General features: G+C 38.5%; 1 protein-coding gene across 2 annotated transcripts in view; it reads right to left on the bottom strand.

The window, feature by feature from the left end:
* Positions 1-14,854, bottom strand: part of SHOC2 (SHOC2 leucine rich repeat scaffold protein) — a 38,543-nt gene extending 23,689 nt beyond the window's left edge. For both annotated transcript variants that reach the window (XM_009819831.2, XM_009819832.2), the window contains exon 1: positions 13,962-14,854. In XM_009819831.2, coding sequence (XP_009818133.1) covers positions 13,962-14,664 — 703 coding nt within the window. In that variant the 5' untranslated portion in view covers positions 14,665-14,854. The remainder of the gene's footprint in view (positions 1-13,961) is intronic.
* Positions 14,855-19,953: the final 5,099 nt, after the last annotated feature.

The raw sequence follows: 19,953 nt of genomic DNA, 5'->3' as shown, positions 1-19,953 counted from the left end.
ACAATTAAGGGACAACAAAATTATTTGGCTGACAACCTAGATAATCCAAAGTCCTGAGTGCTATTTTTAATCATTTTTAGTCATCACAAAAAAGGCAACATATGATAAGTAAACTGTAAACCTGTTTACACAGAGTATTATATTTTATATATGCAAGGAGACTTATAGCAAATAAAAGTTTGAAATAAAAGGCTTATCTGTTAAGCCTTAAAAAAGATAGGATTTGCTTAGAGTTTAGAGCTACTTTACACTGAACTGCTTCATTCCTGGCATTTACACATTAATTTAAAAGTACGGCTAGGCACAACTCTCTATTTACAATAGTTTCACCTATTTTAATGACAAACATACCATGTTCTGAGCACTAGCTTGTTGGGTTTAAAAAAAAAGTGCGTGCATGAATACAGGTGTATGCATTCACATTTTTTGCATCTGATGGAGGTGAAATTAATGGGAATGATTTGAACAGCTTCAACTCTATCCAGTAAAGATGAGGTCACTGTATTTGTGTATAAGAGCATGACTCAGTGAGTAACAAACTTGGAAGAGTAGCAAATTCCTTTTGAGGAGCGAATGTCTATTTTTAAGCTTCAGTATTGTATCTTTGACACAATCCTTTAAGGATTTTCCCACAGGCCTGCAGGACTAGCTCGGGCAAGTTCTGACGTGTAGAGTGTTTACCCATTAGATCAGCAGATAATCACAAATGGTGATTTATTAAATCATAAAATATTTATGAATTCAGTCTCTGTATTGAGTTGCAGGTGTCATGTAGCCACAATACTTACTACATATCACGAAACAGTTGTGAAAGGCCAACAACAAAAAAGCCAACAGCTTCATTTTTCTGTTTTTCTGAGATTGTTAACCTATAACAGATCTTATTTCCTGCATTCGTTAACCCAAATTGGGATGTTTTTCTAGAAACCAGGCAGATGGAAATATAAAGGTGGTGCTTAGGCAGCTCCTCAATCACTGTATGTGTGTCCCCTCAAGTCAGCATTCAAGTGTATTCCAGGCAACCAGAGTCAACAGTCAAACGTGCTGTATTCAGCGCTGCATAAACCACACATTTCAATGCCATTAATATGCAGAAGAAAGCAAATTTAAGAAAAAATTGAGAAAGAGTTAATGTTCTGTGGTAGGAGTGTCTTTTGTTATTCAGGAAAACAAGTGGGCAAAGTGTAGAAGGCAATAGAAGGAGGAAGAAAAGCTTGAGGAAGACTTCAAAATCCCTCCCTTCAAACAAACAAAGAAAAAAAAAAAAGAACCCCACAAATCTTTACTAAGATAACTCAAGAATCTTCACGCACTTTGGGGCAGTATTTTTCACTTCATGATTGCTGTTTTCATTTGTTTTCACTTCAGACCTAAACCAATGATGTCAAATTTCAAATATGGCATAGATTTCATTTCATCACACCGATTCCTCATTTACTTGACTCTTCCCACTCTACATCTGCTGAAGTCGAAGAAAGACTGGGGTTTTTGCAGCAACATTTGCTGCACTTCATTTTTGCACCTGCTGAAAACTTTGACAACAGCAAGCGACACGTTTGAAACAAACATCTTACTAGCTAATTCTGGGGAGGGAAAAAAAGAAAAGAGATGCCTATGTTTATTTAGACAATTAAGGGCAAGCTAACACTTTGGTTTAATTTGGATAGCCATACTTAATGCTGTTATATTAAAGATGCAGGCATTATTTTGAAAAGCAACACTGGTAAACATTTAATAAAAATTTTGAATGGTAAAATAGATTGAGGACTGCCCAACAAATTTTAGACTTTAGAGAAGAGCCCAACAAATTTTAGACTTTAGAGAAGAACCAAGTGAAAGTTAAAGCCCTATCATGAAGTACAGTGACTCAAGGAAAGCAATTTCAAGAGATATTTTAACATTCAGCTTTTAGTTCACATTGCGTAGCAAGGAAATCTGCTCTTGGACATAATAATACTTATGGTCTGACAGCATCTCACCAAAATGTTCTTTTTGCCCCCCTAAGGGCAGAAGGAGAGGGGAGGTGAAGTGCTGTTGGCACTGAAATTCATTCAACACTTTCACTTGTATTGCTGAGACACAACACAGAGAGCGTGCAAGTCAACAAAAAGCACTCAAGGTACATTTCTCCTGTTGTTCACCATGACACATGGAAAAAATTCCTACAGCCAATATGCTTAAGAAGGTCAAAAGTGTTTAGGTGATGTGGTAGAGGTGATGAGGCTGATCTTCACGTGCAAAGGCACACAGAGTGTGCAGTGGGTGCGAGAACCCAAATACTGGCTGTCCCAGGAGAGCCATCAGCCCCATGGCCAGCGTGAGACCCATCACAGCGAGTAAATGGAAAGGCTCCCAGAGCACCTGGCAGACTGCGGGCTGTTACGGCATATGAGGCTCAAACACCTACTATGAGGTGCAAGGAAGAGCAACTTGGGATGGTGGGAGTTGCTATGGGATCTTTAGAGAAAGGGAAATGGGGGAATCAATGGGGTATAGGAAGGACAAGTGTGGGAAAATAGAAGAATAAGGAAATAAAAGGGTCCAGTCCTTTACAAACCAGTGCTGGTCACACCCTGTGGCCGATCAGCACCACCTGCCCGGTCTTCTGCTTAAACTATATTTCTAACTGTTTTCCTGGGTGAGAGGCTGTCTGTTCAGCGTGCATGGAGGTCTAAGTAGCAGCAACACTGCAGTTAACGTGACCAGCACTACTGAGAACATCCCAGCACATGGGACCACAACCACTCTGGGCACGGAGAGCGTGCCGCTGCCACGGCCAGCAGCTGAGAAACAGGGGCAGCTCTTTCACCGGCTGACTGATGGCAGTGATCTACCCCATGAATGGACAGACTGTGAACTGCACTGCTGCACAACAGCAGCTCTTTCAAAAATTATGCCAGGATAAACACATGGCATAAACAATCGATACAACAAATAATGATCTGCAAGAACAAAGAGGCCAAACATAAGGCCATCTGCACAATGCTCTTCCTAGGAGCTGATGCAAAGCCAGCTTGTTTCAGTGATTGAAAGTGTCCCTCTTACTGTCCGAACAGTGGCAACTGTACTGAAGGAAACATTTCTCAAAAAAAGGTGAAAATAAGTTTCACCAAGATACAACTGAAATCTGGCATTTTTGCTTGGCCAGGGTAAGAAGCATATGTCAAAATCTAAAAGAAAGTTTTCCTAAAAGAAAGATTTGCTCAGGTACAAAAAGAAAAATGGCTAATGAGCAAGGAGCTCATGATCATATTTGTATTAAAAGAATCAACATTTGCTCTTTTCTGGTGTACTACCTAACTTTGCTGAAACACGTTCATATCTTAATCAGTTTAACAGAAATACACCAACCAGAAATGTGCTGCAGCTCAAAATCAGCCTTATCCAGAATGCAGTTTACCAAAGAAAAAAAACCCATTCCCATTCACCACAGGGACAACTCCAGTATCACTTCACCAAAGGCCTGTTCGAACACCCGAAATCATTGGAGTAAGGCAAGCACTACCTTAGGAAAATACTAATCACAGGTAAAATGAACTAACTCTTTTCGCCACAAGTAATGGACAAAATAGGCAAATCTTAAGCTCACAGTAGTGAATAAAGGATTCTCTATGGACTACTTGCAACTGCATTGAAGGGAGAAGCATCCTCAGGACAATTAGAAAATAAACTAGGAAGGTGCTGGGGTTTGTGGTTGGGTTTGGGGTTTATTTTTCCCTTTTTTTTGCCCCTTTGTTTTTTTTTAAATACTATATTGCACTGTAATTGCAAGGGGAAAAAAGGCAATTGAAGCTCAAAATCTGCCAAGACAGCAGACAGAAATTGCATGTACTAGCTGGCTTGGCAATAAAAGATTTTGAGGTAGAAGTAATGCACATATGAAACACATAAAGCAGCTTCCTATATAAATAATCTTCACAAAACATTTAGTTACACCCTATTATGCAGTTTTTAAAAACTTGTATTTTAAAAGGTTCTAAAAGATAAAAATTTCAGATGATTCACACGCATTTTTCAGACAAAACAGTTTGTGAAGACTCCCAACCACCTTCCAGTTAAAAACATTGTTAAAAATACAGCTAAGTGTACCTCTCAACAATCCTTAAAAAAGGTGGGGTGAGCAATCACCTCACTCTTGTTCTCATATGCATGGAGACTAAATGTTATAGTATGACAAAGCTAGATATACCTGCTGAAAAACCCCAGCATTATGAAATTACTAATATTTTCTGCATAATGAGGCAGAATTGGCCCATTATATGGCCAACCTTGAAAGCCTGTTATAACAAGAGAACCAAGTTACATGCCCTGAATTATGTAACTCTAAAAAATTCTTCTTGACTATTTAAAAAACAAAATATGGCTTCATTAAAAAAAATAAAAGTACTCACAAATTACCAGTCATATAGGGAGAATACTCAATAGCAAAGAGGCTTCAGTGTCTTCTACCACTAATTCACTCAGTGGGCAACACTCTTGGACAGCAAGTACAACTTGTAATATAGCCTGTTTTCCACTGGATTAACTCCGTGCCTGCCCTTGCTTAAGCAGATCGCAAATTATGAAATCCTTCACGACATGATAAATCCTGGGCCAGATGTCACAGCAAGAGGATCAAGACTCTTATGGAAAGTACAAGGAAGAGGAGAATACAAATATTAGTGGGACTTCAGGCTGGTGTGTCACAACACTGGTTGTAAGCTAATTTGTAAAGAATAGTTACCCGAAATCAGCAATGCTGGGAACAAGTTACAAATAGTTCCTATAACTTTGGTAGTTATTAATCTCTCACTAGGTTCTCTGCTGGCAAAAGGAAAAAAAAAAAGGCAAAAGAATTTTTAGTCTGTCTATAAAACTCTGGGGGATAAGTGTCCTGATTTTAGAAAAAAAATAAAAACATTTTTACAGTTTCAGAATCTATTCCCTCTCTGAGATTTGAGTACATCACTGTAACAGACAGCCTGAACTTTTTGCTGTGCATTACCGACTGCCCAAAAGAACAGTTAAGCAGTCAGAGCTATTTTGAATTATTACCACACAACTATAACTTACACAGAAGAGTTACTGAGTAGAAAGAATGCAATTTTAATATGGTCACAAGTGACTTATGTACCAAAGTTAAAATATTCATATAAGTAAGAAATAAGCACAGTAAAATACGTAGAATTTGCAGAATGTGCAGCAGGATCTAGTTATGGGAACCACTCAAAAACACAGAAGCTAAGCTCAACTGAAAAGAAAGACTCAGAATCTGGTCTAAAACAAGCTTCAACAAGACAACACAGCAAAACACTTTTTATTTATTGTTTAGAACTGAAACTAACAAATACAAATAAAATCAAAAACGTGTTCAAACAACATTTTAAACATGTGAAACATAGAAGAAACCATCTTCGCAAGGGCTTAAGGCAGGATTTGAGCTGGGCAGTAGAATAAACCAACAGGAACCTCATGAAGTGCTAAGACAAAGGTGAAGTCTTACGCCTAGAAAAGAATAACTGTGTAAAGAACTACAGCCTCGCACCAGCCAAAGAGAAAACAGCTCTGCAGGGAAGGACCAGGCGGTCCTGGTGAAGCTGAACCTGGCGTCACATCTTGGATCCTGTCCATTTTGAGTATGGAACAAGTGTGCTCGCTCTCAAATAACAAAGGCTAACCACCTACCGGGCCGCATTAGCAAGGGCAGTCTGAAGGAAGCGATTATTTCCCTCTGTTCAGCACTTATTAAAGTATTCAAACAGTTAAAATAATTGCAGCATTGATATAAAAAAAAAAAAGCTGGACTTCTAACAAGCTGTCAGTATTTACTGGAATTACACTTGGGGCATCATCCCAATAAGCTCTGCAAGTAGATCAAAAAGACATCATTATCCTAAAGCCAATCTGAAGAAAATGTAATCTGGAGGAATTTGACTAGCTGACAAGACGAAACTGCGTCCCCACAAAAGCTTTCACAGGAATCAGAACCCAGACACCAGAGCTGAAGCCAGCCAAAAATCAAGTTCTTCACCCTTCCTGCAGCTCAAGAAAGCAACCAGACCTGGATCAAATAAGCAGTCATTTTCTCTGACTTCGAGGGAGCAGCACACATGTATCAATGCCTATATTTATTCCACTTCTGTTCACAACTTCATGCTTTTATTGTATCAGAATACAAAAATATAAATATTGTCAGCTGCTGTGTTTGCAGACATTAGCATGCCAACTAAGCCCAGGAACACAACTTGGTTTCTTTCAAAGTGCTGAAACAGAAGAAGGGGTTCTTAGATACAAATAATGTAAAGACATATTTCTCTATATTGTCAGGTCTGCTAAAAAAAAAAAAAAGGGGAAATGAAATTCAGAGCATCACTGAAAAGCTTTGCAACTAACAAGTGATTTCATAAGGAAACACTATATTCAGCATGCAGTGAGTAGACGTGAACTAATGCAGCTGCACACATCTGGTTTGCTGTCTATGCTACTGAAAACCAAAACAGGTGCAAGTGTTATGAAAAAGAGTTTCAAAGTAGTGAAGAAACCACAAATGATCTAAATATTGGGTAGATGGGGGAAGGGAAGAACAGAAGAGAGTTTCAGAGACATTCCAAGTCTGGTGTAGGCAGATTCCCTGAATTACAATCTAAAAATATTTCCCTTGCAGAACCGCCCTGACCAGATTCTCCATAGAATAAAAGTTGCATTCACAGACAGAAAACACAATATTTGAAGTCTCAAGAAACTTGCAGAAACTATGCAAATGTAATTTCAACTGTGCTGACAATATTATTTCTATTTGAGCTCTGTGTGTGTGTGTGTGTGTGTGTGTGTGTTAAGAAGACAAAAATATCCCAAACTGGTATAAGATGCAACCTTGCTTTGCAAAGAAAATATTATCAGCTTGATTGTGCAAAACAATTCCTTCAACACAACATGGAAGAATGCAATAAAACTCTCAGTAGAAGAAATGCAAAAGGCTTGCTTAAGTAACAGCCTGCAAACTGAAGCATTTGCTTGGCCTCATCCCAAGACAACTGTCTGTTCCTCTGGTTTTCATCCTTCTCGTGCTGACTGTCTGACTCACTAAAGTGTTCGCATTTTTCCATTCTCATCTTCAACTTTTTGATCTCAGTGGAATGGACAATTTACCAGATATGGCGATGAAGCTAGAGTCCACCTTGTGAACTCATTTCCACAATTATCCCTCCAGATTGTGTTTTGGCAAAGCTTCCACGTGGAAACCTTTCCGTTAAGGTTTTATTTTATGGATGCCACCACAGATTCAACAGCCAAGTGAACAGGTAAGTTCTGCTTTTGCACTCGGTATGTATATATATTCAACATCTGCATAACAGTGACCTTTTAGTCAAGAACAACATTCAAAGCAAACTTGTGGATCTTGCTAAGGACAAAGCATTTATAGGAGTTTAAAGGAAAAAAAAAAAAAGGTCAAACCCTTGGAAAAGGAGTCTACTGAGAATTACTAAAGAGACAAGCTGCACCAGACTGAGGAAATCCCCGATATGAAAATAGCTGGATCTGGGAAAAGAGTCAGGTTAAGTCTCATATATACACTTACACTGGTTTTATGCAGGTGTTTGCTTAGGGCTACAGTCAGAAGCAGGATACTGGGCAAGATGCACTCTGAAAATTTAGCACCACTGTTAGGTGGGATGCAATTTATAAGAAAGACTAGGTTCACAAAGAGCAACATAGAGTAGCTTTGCCATCAAGAAACTTGCATCAATGAATTCTCACCACTATACATAAAAACATAACAAAAAATGGCTTCAGGAAGGTGGGGCTGAGCTGATGCTACTAGGACTCCAATAAGCTACAGAGGGTTTTGTAGAACAAGACATGGAAAGCAGAGAGAAAAGGAAGAAAGAGAGGTTCTGAAAATATAATCTGATGCATTTTCAATGGCTCTCTGCAGACAGTAATCCATCCTTCTTCAAACCACTTGCACTCCACTTCCCATGCTTTTATACAACATGAAACCGCACAGGTAGGATTGGTCATAACTGAGCTGCAGCGAGCCAAGCTGATTTAACAGCTCAGTGCGGGCAAAAGTGGCAGTCCTGCTCTCCCTGCTCCAGTTCACACTCTCCCACTCCTCCTCCTACACCAGTTCCAGTCTTATCTGAAACTTTACTGATTTTAACTAAAGTAATAGACAACAAAAGTAGCAAAGCCATTAATATTTTTCTGTTAATTTAGTGAGATAAATCAGCCCACCAGGGAACAGCTCAGATGAAAGAGGCAGAAGGAGTGAGCAGCTAGGCAGCTGTGAGGAGGGGAGTGGATACTGCCCATTTCAGCATCATGAAGCTGTTGCACATCAGCACGGCCATTTCATGAAAACTCACCCTAATTCAGCTACTCTTGAACAGAGCTTTTAGCTAAACATGCCAAAAAAAAAAAAAGGGTTTAAAAAACCAAACCTCAGAATATGTTTTCAGTTAAATGGATTTTTAAGTATTTTTAGATCTTATTCAAAACAAATCTATTTATATTTGAAAATACAACAATGCATATCAAGACCTCAGCTTACTATGCAGTTTATTAAAATCATTACAATTGCATTAAAAATGTAGAAGCAATATATATGTTGCTGGAAAAGTGTTAAGAGAAGTCCAATAAATGACTAGTAGCAATGATTTGCTAGGTACCTGGAGCCTGAATTTTCCGAGTGACTAAAAGACTATCTTCTTCCGAAGTACAGATAATATTTTCTTCATTTTTTGATTCACTGAGTGAGTTCAGTTGAGTAAACTACTGTTTAAAATTAAGAAGCGTTCTGAATATTGAAAAGACGGGAAACCTTATTGTCATCTTCCTAGCTATAAAAAAGCAGCTGGATGCAAGGGAATGAGAGGTACTGCATTCTGGTGTAAAAAAAGAGCAGAAACACACAGATCTGTTTACTAACTATAGATAATAACACTTCCTCTTTCTCACTGTTTGTTTTAAATGCAAAGCAAGTTTTCCCCCCAGTGTAGTCACCTCATTTAAGTTTGTGTTGATTAACTAAAGACAGTTTAAAGCCGAAAATAGAACCAAACTTTAGATTACTTCCCAGCAGCTCACTGTGGTAGGTTCACCTCTTCTAGGTTTTCCTCAAGACAATACACACCATAACAGGTCAGTTGTTTTGAAGCAGTTTCCAGGACCACTTAAAATCTGATCAACTATGTGTTTTCCAAACAACATTTTGTTAAATGTTTTACCTTCACTCAGGCTTTTAAAATAAATGTTTTAGAGTTAGTTTCAGGTTTCCCTAAAAGGAATCTATTCCTAACAAGTATTAATACTGTATGCTTGCACAGCAAGCAGTAGATGTTATAGATAAGCATGTCTAGAAACTTATTTTGAAATCACATGACCAGTAGTATAGTTTCTACATGTCACGTATCAAACAAGGAACACTACCATAGCATTGGAGACTATCAATTCAAAATTTAAGATAAGAGGAATAACAAGGGGAGATTCTGACGACCTCACAGTCATCTAAACACTCTGCAGACCAACAACATTTGCAGGAAACATTAACCAAAGGCATGAAAACAGAGACAAATAAAAAGTTATTTAAAAAGAAAAATCAGTAAATTATTTAATTATTTTGGCATAAAGAGTTAACACTTTTCTACAAAAATGTGGAAGCTCTAGTTTATTCAGTCTAGTCAGTCTAGACGCCACAAAGATGTCTGATGTAGTAGCATGCAGAAAATAACTAGGAGACTCAGGTCAGTAGTAGAAGATGTCAGGATACCTGAGGAATTGACTACAACTTGCTATGGACATAACAGGACTGAAAGTAAAATATCAGCTTGGATGGAGGTTACCTCTCCAGGACTCTTAAGAATCCACCTCAAGACCAATCTTGTACGGTGTCCTCAGCTGTTACTTAGTCAGAAAGCAATGGTTTTCTAGCTAGCTAGAGGCATTGGAAGAAACAGGTAGCTAAAAAAATAATGGAAACTGTATGAAATTTAGCAGTGTAAAAAGAGTACATTTCTATTAGGATCTCAGGGTTGGCCTCTGGCAGAGAGGGAGAACAGAGAAGGCAAAGAGTGCAGGTGTCTTAGGTGGTCACAAGAACATTCGTATGATAAGTCTAATACAGTTGCAATATGATCCAGATCCATGGACAGAGTTATCCCCAGCACAAAGAGGGAAACTCTCATCTGGAACAGTATATTCAAACGAATCAAGCATGCTCAGCATTCAAAACATAAGACAAGGCAGAAAATGGATAGCGGGTTGAGAGAAGGAATGGAGATTTTATGCAAGACTAAAACTTGTGGTCTGAGTAGCAGCCGGGAGAAGATATGATTGCTGTCACCACATACAGTGGGAAAGCAAATGTAAGCAACAGAGGGAAACTGCTGCATCTAAGAACAGTGAAACATCACTGGCACAAAAATCAACTAGCCATAGACATATTGGGTGTTCGAAAAAAAGTCTCAAACATCAGAGCACTTAAGACTTCAGGACCTACTTTCAATTTCTTTCACTGAGAGTAGAAGGAAAATAAACTTTATTTTATAAGGCTGGAGACTAAAGATTCCTAGAAAAGTAATTAAATGAGATGATTGCTTACAAATCAGGTGACCCTTTATTTTAAAGCAGCAAGGACCTAAAAGCTTGGAAAGGCTTTTATAATCATTCAGAACTGGTATTTTGTGTTCAGTGGTAGAGAAAGCTATAACAAGTCTCTAGCACCAGGGTAAGACTTTAATTCCATCACACTGAACGCTCGCTCTTTGAGGGAACAGTAGTAACATGCCACCTTTCAAGCTGAAGTCTAGGGTTTTAATTTTTTTTTGTCCAGGGCAACCCTTTGTAGCACATCTACCTCCAAAAGACAAAGTTAAGAAAACCCAGGATTCTTCACATAGTTGCGTACCAGATTAGCCACGTGAACACATCGTAGCTAACTGCTGCAAGACTCTTCCTTGCTGGACAAGTCAGTGGGTTACATAAGCTTTGAATTTTTAAAAATATAAACAAGCACACTAGTTTACCATCAGATATGTGAGCCTTAGGCCTTAAAACAATGGGGTATTTTCAAAAAGAATTTGATGTGCTCTGCATGATATTGCTTTATAAAAGATACTGGCCTCATTTTACTTCCCGCTTTGCCGCAACAAAAATTTCTGTGTTATTTACAAGCTGATAATATAGGTGTTTGCTTGTATACAGTATTTAGGAACTACATTACAAATGTACAAGGGATTAAAATCATTGGGACTTAAAAGGCAAGTTTTTTTAAAGTGCACATGTAAAACGTAGAAAAATAACAAGTATTTAAAGAAACACAGAAATTCCATTGGAAAGTAAGAAATACATTTCTCAGCAGTTTCATTTTTCAGCTGTTTCCAACTCAAACATTTCATCTTTGTACTAGAACAAAGACACATGAAAGTGAGTGAGTAGAAATCAACTACAAAAGTGAAACTATCTTGTCTGGTTTTACTATTTGAGGAAAAAGGTTTTCAAAAGCCTGTTCTGTATGTCTTGGCAGTTAAAATTGTTTGTTTTACTTAAACTTAGAAATCCTTTAATTAATTTCTTCTTCAACTGATTAAATTGCAGGCAACCTAGCCAGAGAAATTTACTTTGAATAAAAAAGGATGCTGTTCAACATAGCGATTTCCTTCAAAATTCTTCACAAGGGTGACAGTCGTCTTGCATTTGTGCTTCTAAAATGCCTTCCACAATGAGGTGCTGACACATAACAAGGAACATACGCATTATCACAATACAAATAAAGGCACGACTAACTCCTGGATTCAAAGACAGAAGTAAAGTAGTTCATGTTCTCAAGCCAGGGTTTGATAAAGAACTGAGAACACTGCCTGTATGCACATCAAGGCAAGAATAAAAAAATAGAAAAAGAAAGACACAAGTCACACATATTCCTTCATGCTACTAAATTTCTCCATGAAACTGTTACACATGATCTTTCAAGACTACTGTGAACAAACACATATGGAAATTATGTACTGTAATGTAAACGTAACCTTAAGAATTCAACAAACAAAATAGTTAAGAAACAATGAGGTTCCAGCAGCAACAACAAAGTCTGCAGTATCAAGCACACCTACAAAAAGTTTCTAAAGGACAACACCAAACACTGGAATGCAACATCTCACAAAAGTGTTTTCTTCACACACTACTATTAATTTAAATTTATGCAGTACTATCCCCACTTGAACATCAGAAGCTGACTCTTTGCTAGATTACATTTAATAACTGAGCCACAAACAGGCCCAGATGAATGAAGTACTGACAATTGTGTAATACAGCTCAACCAGCTAAATCAGCTGCAATTTCTTCAACATACGTAGAAACACGCGGTATATTGGGTTGGTTTTTTTTTTTTGCAAACATCAGTCCCATGGTTTCCAGTATGATTCTTTGATTAGTAAAAGATTCAAAGACGCTGTTGGACTTAAACTGAAGTGTCAAAATAGGTCAGAATTGTAATTCCTTAGCTCTCCCAGGGGAAATTCCCAGGATTACCAAGATACTCATGCCAACTCAAAAACTCATGTTGATCAGAAAACACACCACATTAACCATTTAATTTTTCCCTAGCAAAAAAGTGTTTCTGTGGCTACAGTAGAATCCATTCCAATAGCTGCTACAGGGAGCCAAAGACTTTGACCAACAACTGACAGCCTCACTACATTTCTTCACTCCTGTTACCATGTACAGAAGCTGTCTGCACCAGACATTGCTGGTAACATGATTAGCAGTTTCAGACATGCCCAGGAGTTCCTGCCATCAAGAACACGTTATCTTACGTATCTTTTGTATCAAGGTGCAGGAGAAAGAGGCAAACACTGCTGGTTTGAAAAAGATCTACTAGGGATCCAAACAAGAGCATTTCCCAAGCTTTGCAAAATTAGTGAGCATAGGGGCCAACTTCAGTAACACTTAACGTACTCACATGCTGGCTTTGACAGGAAAAAGTCCCACATCAGCTTTTAAAAAGAGGGCACAGGAATTATTACTCACAGTGTTACAAGGACTTTTACAAGTTTTTTTCCACGCTTCCCTGCATGAAGTTTATGTTTCCCCCTTCCCCCAAGGGGAATAAGCTATGCTTGCATTTTAAAAACTGGTGATACATAGAAAAAAACCCACCGATGATAGAATCTCCTTTTATGAGGCACATACGTTGTTCAAATATCGCTTGATAACAGTGTGATAAAGAGATGTTTTCCGTGAATCAGAATCTATTAGGAACAGCTTAGGAGTTCTTGATATACAACTATTCCAGCACATTTTTTGTAATAAACTTTTTAAATTAATAAGCCACTTTCATACTATTTCACCACCTTTCAAACTTTTCTAACAATGTTTGGAAAAAGAAATATTATTCATAAAAAGTCAAAAATCATCAGCCATGCATACAACATTTGGTCCGTGCATTAATATATTCATGACTTATAAAAGGTAGAGGCTTTCATGAATCATTAACCTACATTATTAACTGTTACAGCGTCAAACAGCTTGCTCATGGTAATAGCATGTAGCTACCTATTCTACCTTGTATTACCATGGTCACACCCCTCTGTAACATGCCCATAATGTGTTTATAACTTGCAACAGTTCATAAATGATTTATAAAGAAATCTTAAAATGAAATATGCCCCTGTATCTTTTTTTTTTTTTTTAAACCATCTGGGCTCTGAAGACACAATATGTGAAAGCACAAGGCAAAGATGAAAACAAGATACATTTGATTTTAAGATGATAGATGAAGAAAAAGGGCTTTTTTAAAAAAAAAATCATCAAGGTATTGATTACTCTCAGTATAAGCTAACATTGTAACAGTATGATCATGAGCATAATTTTATAAAGTTTTAAGGAGAAGGGCACCTGGAGGAGTGGCAGTTTATGTATACTTAACTGAACTGCAAAACGAACATAAGCATAGAATTAAACATTCAATCGGTGTAATCGCTTACCAATTTCAGCAGGTAGTTGCTTGATTTTGTTCTCTCGTATGCTAAGCATGGTGAGTTTTGACAAGTTTTTGATATCCTTTTCCACAGTAGTTATACGATTAAAGCGTAGGTAAAGAGTGGCGAGAGAGCTTAGCCTGTACACCACCGAAGGGATTTCTCTAAGTTTGTTATGCCGCAGGTCAAGCATGCGCAGTTTCTTCAAGTTATCAAGAGAGTCAGGCAAACTGGTCAGTGAGTTTTCACTCAGGGCCAGTGTCATCAGGTTCACAAGACAGCCCACCTCTGCCGGTAAGGACTGCAGCTTGTTACTGTATAAATAAAGTTCTGTTAACTGCGTTAACTCTTTGATAGCTGATGGAAGCATGTGTATAGACCTCTTGGACAAGTCCAAGCGCATTGAATTCTCTTCCCGGCATTTATTTAGCTCTTTGATCACTTCAGCATTGCTGGATTTTTTGCGGGTACCTGTGGCTGGATTAGGTCTTTTTATCGTATTGTCCACTGAAAAAGCTACCCCAGGCTGCGTGCTACTGGAGTCCTTCTTTCCATCTTTGGCATCTTTCCCTTTGGTCTTAGGCTCCTTTTCTTTGCTCTCTTTCCCAAATCCTCCAGAGGCTTTGGCCTCCTTCTCCCTTTCTTTTGATGATGGGACTTTTGGATCCTTCTCTTTACAGTCCTTTTCTTTTCCTAGATTACTACTCATGGTGACTCAATGTTTAGCAAGCACCACATGAAATCTGTTTCTGAAGTTCACAAGAACAATTCACTGCTGAGGCAACAGGGATCCTTAAAACATGCAAGCGTTGAACCAAGGGAGGAGCTTCGGAGGTGTGATACCCGTTTGCTACATATTGGTTCTGAAGGCACTCTTTCCTAATCTTGGTATCAGGAGATTCAGCTGTAGAGATCAGAAGGTCAAATGCTCTGTATTAGTATTTCTGTAACACAGAGAGAAGAGAAGCCAAAGTTAGTGTTGAATGTTCCTATATTAAGCCTGTGCTCACTAACTCAGGTTAATGATTTGTCCTTCTCTTCAAATGTCAGTGAGAAACCCAGGGCTAAACCAAAAATACTACACATATTGCTCAGAAGACCCACTGTGGTAGAACAGCTATACTAATTAGTATACATGAGGAAAGAAAAATTACAATTCTTAAACATAATACTGCCTTCAGTACTATATTTTGAGTCACTGTCTTATGTCTTAGCTAGTTCTTAGCGTAACACCCTGGACATCCACCATGAATATTCTCTCTCCCCTCCATGCTCAATCAGTCAATAAAGATTTGCTATAATTTTAAGTGCCTGCCTCTTCAAATAAAACTGTATGCCTTATTCTTTCAGCACAAAAGAGTCTCAATTAGATCTACAGTGAAATCTAATACGCTACTGTAACACGAACACTTCGCCTCGAGATGTCCCTTCTGACTGGCTCTGAACCGCAGGTCTCCGCTTTTAACGTGGAGCAGAACGTTGTCACCAGCTTCACGTACTTTGAAGACGCAAACACGAGGATTTTAGAAATAAATCTATCAAAAAGTCAACTGAAAGCTCAGAAGAAATAATACATTATGCTTCAATACAAGCAAAACTATGAAAGAGTTTCTCTGAGAGTAGGATAAAATGCATCTTTAGACAGTATCTTGAATTCCACCCCCCCAATAACTATAATGCAGCCTAATAAGTGAACAGATGTCTGAAACATATAGAGGCCCATTTACGTATTTACAAAATCCTCATGCATCATAGAAAGTAGCTTTGCGTCATGTTTCAATGCAAAACAAATGACACGCCCAAGAACTTCCATGATTCTGAATACTCTGGAGAGGTTTTTGAATGTATCTTTGTGCAAGAAAATAAATGGTCAATCAATGGCAACAATAACTTCATGTCTCCATGTTAGTCCACCTTTTAGCCTAGAATCAACTTCCCTTTGTTATGCAGCATTCACTGATGAAGAAAGTTAGTTTGTATCTCAGAAGAGTGCCTTGTTTCCCCAGCCACCTGAGCTATGTTAAAATACCCTTAAAACCTCCACAGGAGCTGTGTCGCTGTCCTGGCATTCCATCTTCTGCACAAGTTCATAAAGCTCGAAATCAAAATCAATTAAATAACGTTTTGCATACTTAAGCCATCAGCAAGTACTAGAAATACAAACATCTTTAGCAAAGCTCAAGTAACTATTTTTAATTGCACAGTTATGCTACGTATGCTTGCCTTCAAGTATAAACATGTGCTCGGAGAACAGAAAGGAACACACTTTGCTCAATATATTCGTTCACATTAAAAAAAAAGCGTAAAGAAAATCTATTTAAGGATGGTAAGAAGGGCAAGCCACTTTACCTCAGCTGCAAACCAAGCTGTTTAGTAACAAAGCTCAAAAGAGAATCTCCCCCAGGAGGTGGCTTCCAGTCCTTCACCCTGATTCATTACTGCTATGGTATCAAAGTGTGTGCTACAAACCCCGTAATATCAAAAAGCCCTACTGCCTCCAGTTACCATGTTCTGGACAACTCTGTTGTAAAGGTCCATGGCCGTTTGCTAGCAGCAGCAAGCAACAGCAGCTTTTAACTTGGAAATTTTCTCCAATGCAGAGTTCTCTAAAGCAGCACAAGCCGGTTCCTTACTGCATCCATAAGATCTCCACCCAGTTTTTTTACACCATCCATTAACCTGACCTATCCTCAAGATTACCAACCTCGCTACAATGTATTTTAAAACTTGTTCTCAGCACTGTATAATCTACGTGCTTGTAAAACTCCAGCAATAGGAAATGTAATGACTCCAAATGCAAAACCGCAGCTGACTAAAGGGTGGGAGCCTGAAATGCCTGACAACATGTTTTCACTATGAAAGGTAACACAAAGAACCGAGAACTAACACAGCTGATAAATTCTGATAACACACAGAAAACTCAGCTATGTAGCAGTGCCAGACAGCTACTGCTCCACATCAAGCCCCTAAAGTGCAAAATACTCAAAAGGGCTGCTGCTCTCATGAGCTTTCAATTTAATCAAATTTAGGACCCGCCAAGCGATTTGTTTCATTTCTTATGTGCACCGCAGCTGAAGGAGGTTTTGAAAGAGCCTTAGAAAGGAAAGACGGCTGGAGATTAGTACCGCTGAAAGCAGCTCGGTAGTGCAAATGCTCCAAATAATCTGCACGCATTTCACTGTCTTCATTAGCAATTACTTTAATGGTACCTAAAAAAAAAAAGGAGGGGGGGGCGGGAACAGGCCTCCCTGTTTCAATACACCAGTTTAACATTTCATTTTCTGGTAAGGAACAAAAATCTTTTGCCTACAGAAAAGGATAAAAATTGACAAAGTCATTAAAAACATCATCTGAAACATATAAAGAAAATTCAGAGCAATACAAAGGGTCATGACCAGAGACTTCACCATCACCTCACAGTTAAAGATGTTAGGAGACAGTCAACTTGCAGGCAAGCCACAGGCAGCCGTGGTTTTCTAACGCACGGAAACTAGAGCCAAGCTCACAGTGCAGCAGGCCTTCAAAATACACTCCCTGTTCAGAGTGACAAAAGGCTAACAGTTAAATGTACGGCACTGTGTCATTTTTCTCTCTTTACTGAGGATTTTAATTACTGCCTGAGACTGCAAAATGTATTTAAAATAGTTTGAGATGATTGAGCCTCTTTCTTTCCAAATAAAGTAATTCTCTAATATCTAGGAATGACTACAACTAGCACTTGCAGAAAAAAAAGCTTATGATGAGACCTTTTCTAGATGAAACACAATAAAAGCCAATGCAGGGGGAATCGCATCAAAGAAAATGCCTTGACTGGAAGAGCCTCACCCCTCCGGAGTCACTGTCATCTCCCCCTTCCCCTGCCCGCTCGCCAGGAGGGCTGGGAATCCCGACAGCAGAAGGCCCCGTCGCCCTGCAGAGTGGTGGTGCACAGCAGGTACCAGCCAGGTTTCACACAGTTACTCCACGAAGCAGTGACCTCCTCTGCCACAAGGCAACGTCTGTGTCCTGGTGATTCCCATTACTCTTGACATCTCTGCAACCTTTCTTTCCCTCTTTATTTCAGGGAGAAAAAGTCCTAGCACGTACAAGAGCCTGGGCAGAACTGTAATTCAGGAGACAACCCTTTCTCTTCCTACAATCCTCTCAGTTGCCACACATCACCACAAGTGAAAGATGTCCAAGCAAGTCTTCCTAGCTAAATAATGCTCACTTACACTCCAAATTGGCCAAACCTGTGAAATGACTGTTCTAGGCTGTCCTGTAAGTACAGTATGATGTTCTTGTATCGTAACGCAGCAGCAGCACACGACCTAAATAATTATACAAAACTCATCCTATTTCTAGTATTTTGTAACTTTTAATACTGCCATTGCAACCTAAAATTATTTTTAACGTATTTGCATGCAATATAGATGAGAATACATATTCATATTAATATGTATTCTCATCTATATGCTGTATGCTTTCAGGTAGCAGGACTAAAATCTTGCCATTTCCTACATTAATGACAGAGTTGCGTCTCAAAATTTAACAGGGCAACTACACTCAGAACTCCTTAATCCTACCAACACATATATAAATTAAATGCTCAACTTCACTTCAGCATCTCTACAGAACTTTCATTTCTACTGCAGAACATTCAAGCTGATGGGGTTACTCACATACATCAAGTTCAGCATGTATGTAAACTTTCGGCGGACATGAGTGTAATTACATATACTACAGAGGAAGCTAAATATGTTTCAAAAGGTTATTCATATTTTTCAAGCCCTTTTGGTTAAAGGACAAGAGTCATCATCAATTCTAAACTACAGTCAAACAAGCATTCATTGTGTCTCAAAAGGAGATCTTCTTTTAGAGATATTTTTAGTAAAAGGAAATTCAGTGAAATTAGCCAGTTCTGCCAACTACTCCCATTTTCTAATGCTGTTCAAACTGACTTCCTGTTAATATTAATTGACATAAAAACATTTAACTATTATGTGCTGGAGAATTTGGAAAACTGAATAAGACTCTCGTTTGGTGCAGTATATGAAGGAAGATAAAACTTCCAGAGAAGTTAAGGAAAATAATCTCTTCCTGTTCCAAATATTTTTTTAAAAGTAAAATATTTGTAAATAGGTATAAATAATCAGCATCAGAGTTTTGATTCACTCCTCCTGATGTCTGGTAAACATAATCCAGATGTATTTATTTTTTTCTGTCAACTGTAACTGACGAAACTTCAGAAACACAAACAACTTAAGCCTAAATTGTATCACCTTCCTTAGCTGCCTGGAAAAGAATAACACATCAACCTTGCATACTTCACTGATTTCTTTTTTTTTTATATTTACAAGTAATTGAAAAGAGATTTCAGTTACTCTGAACAACAGACTCTAAAACATTTATGCAATAAATGGGGTTTTTTTTATTTATTTATTTATGCAATAAATGTTTTCTAAAAAAACATGGTAAAGTAGGAACAATCATGTCTGCAATTCTAGAAATAATACTAATCACCTTCAACTTGGTAATACTGATGCTTCATGGTCATTACCTAATACAACATGAGGCATGAGATAAAGGATTTCACCCAACTGCTATTCAAAGAAGGCTGTAAAAGACTTAACTGTCTCCTACCCCCTACTGCAGAGCAACTTTACTACCCCCCCAAAAAAAATTAATCCACTGCTAATATTACTCATAGCTTAGTAAAGGTTTCCCCCCAATTACATCTTTTAATTTTAATTTTATAGGAATAAACTCTCAAGCAGTTTGCATGCAGCTCTCTAATGAAATGCCACATCAGGCGGCTGGTGCTGGGGTGACCCAACCCCAGGTGTCGGAGGAAGCCAGCCAGCAGGAACGGCCAAAGCTCACCTCGCTGACGGCACCAAGCTCCCACTGCAAGTCTCGCTGCTCCTGCCCTGGAGCGGTGGGACCCCTCCAAAAGAGGCCATCCCTGCATGAGTTACTTTCAGTAATCCCTCAGTTCTCAGAGGATGCATTACATGTC

Source organism: Gavia stellata, chromosome 9 (genome assembly GCF_030936135.1).
Source record: "Gavia stellata isolate bGavSte3 chromosome 9, bGavSte3.hap2, whole genome shotgun sequence".
Classification (NCBI taxonomy): Eukaryota; Metazoa; Chordata; class Aves; order Gaviiformes; family Gaviidae; genus Gavia; species Gavia stellata.
This window is presented reverse-complemented; position numbering and strand designations above follow the sequence as displayed.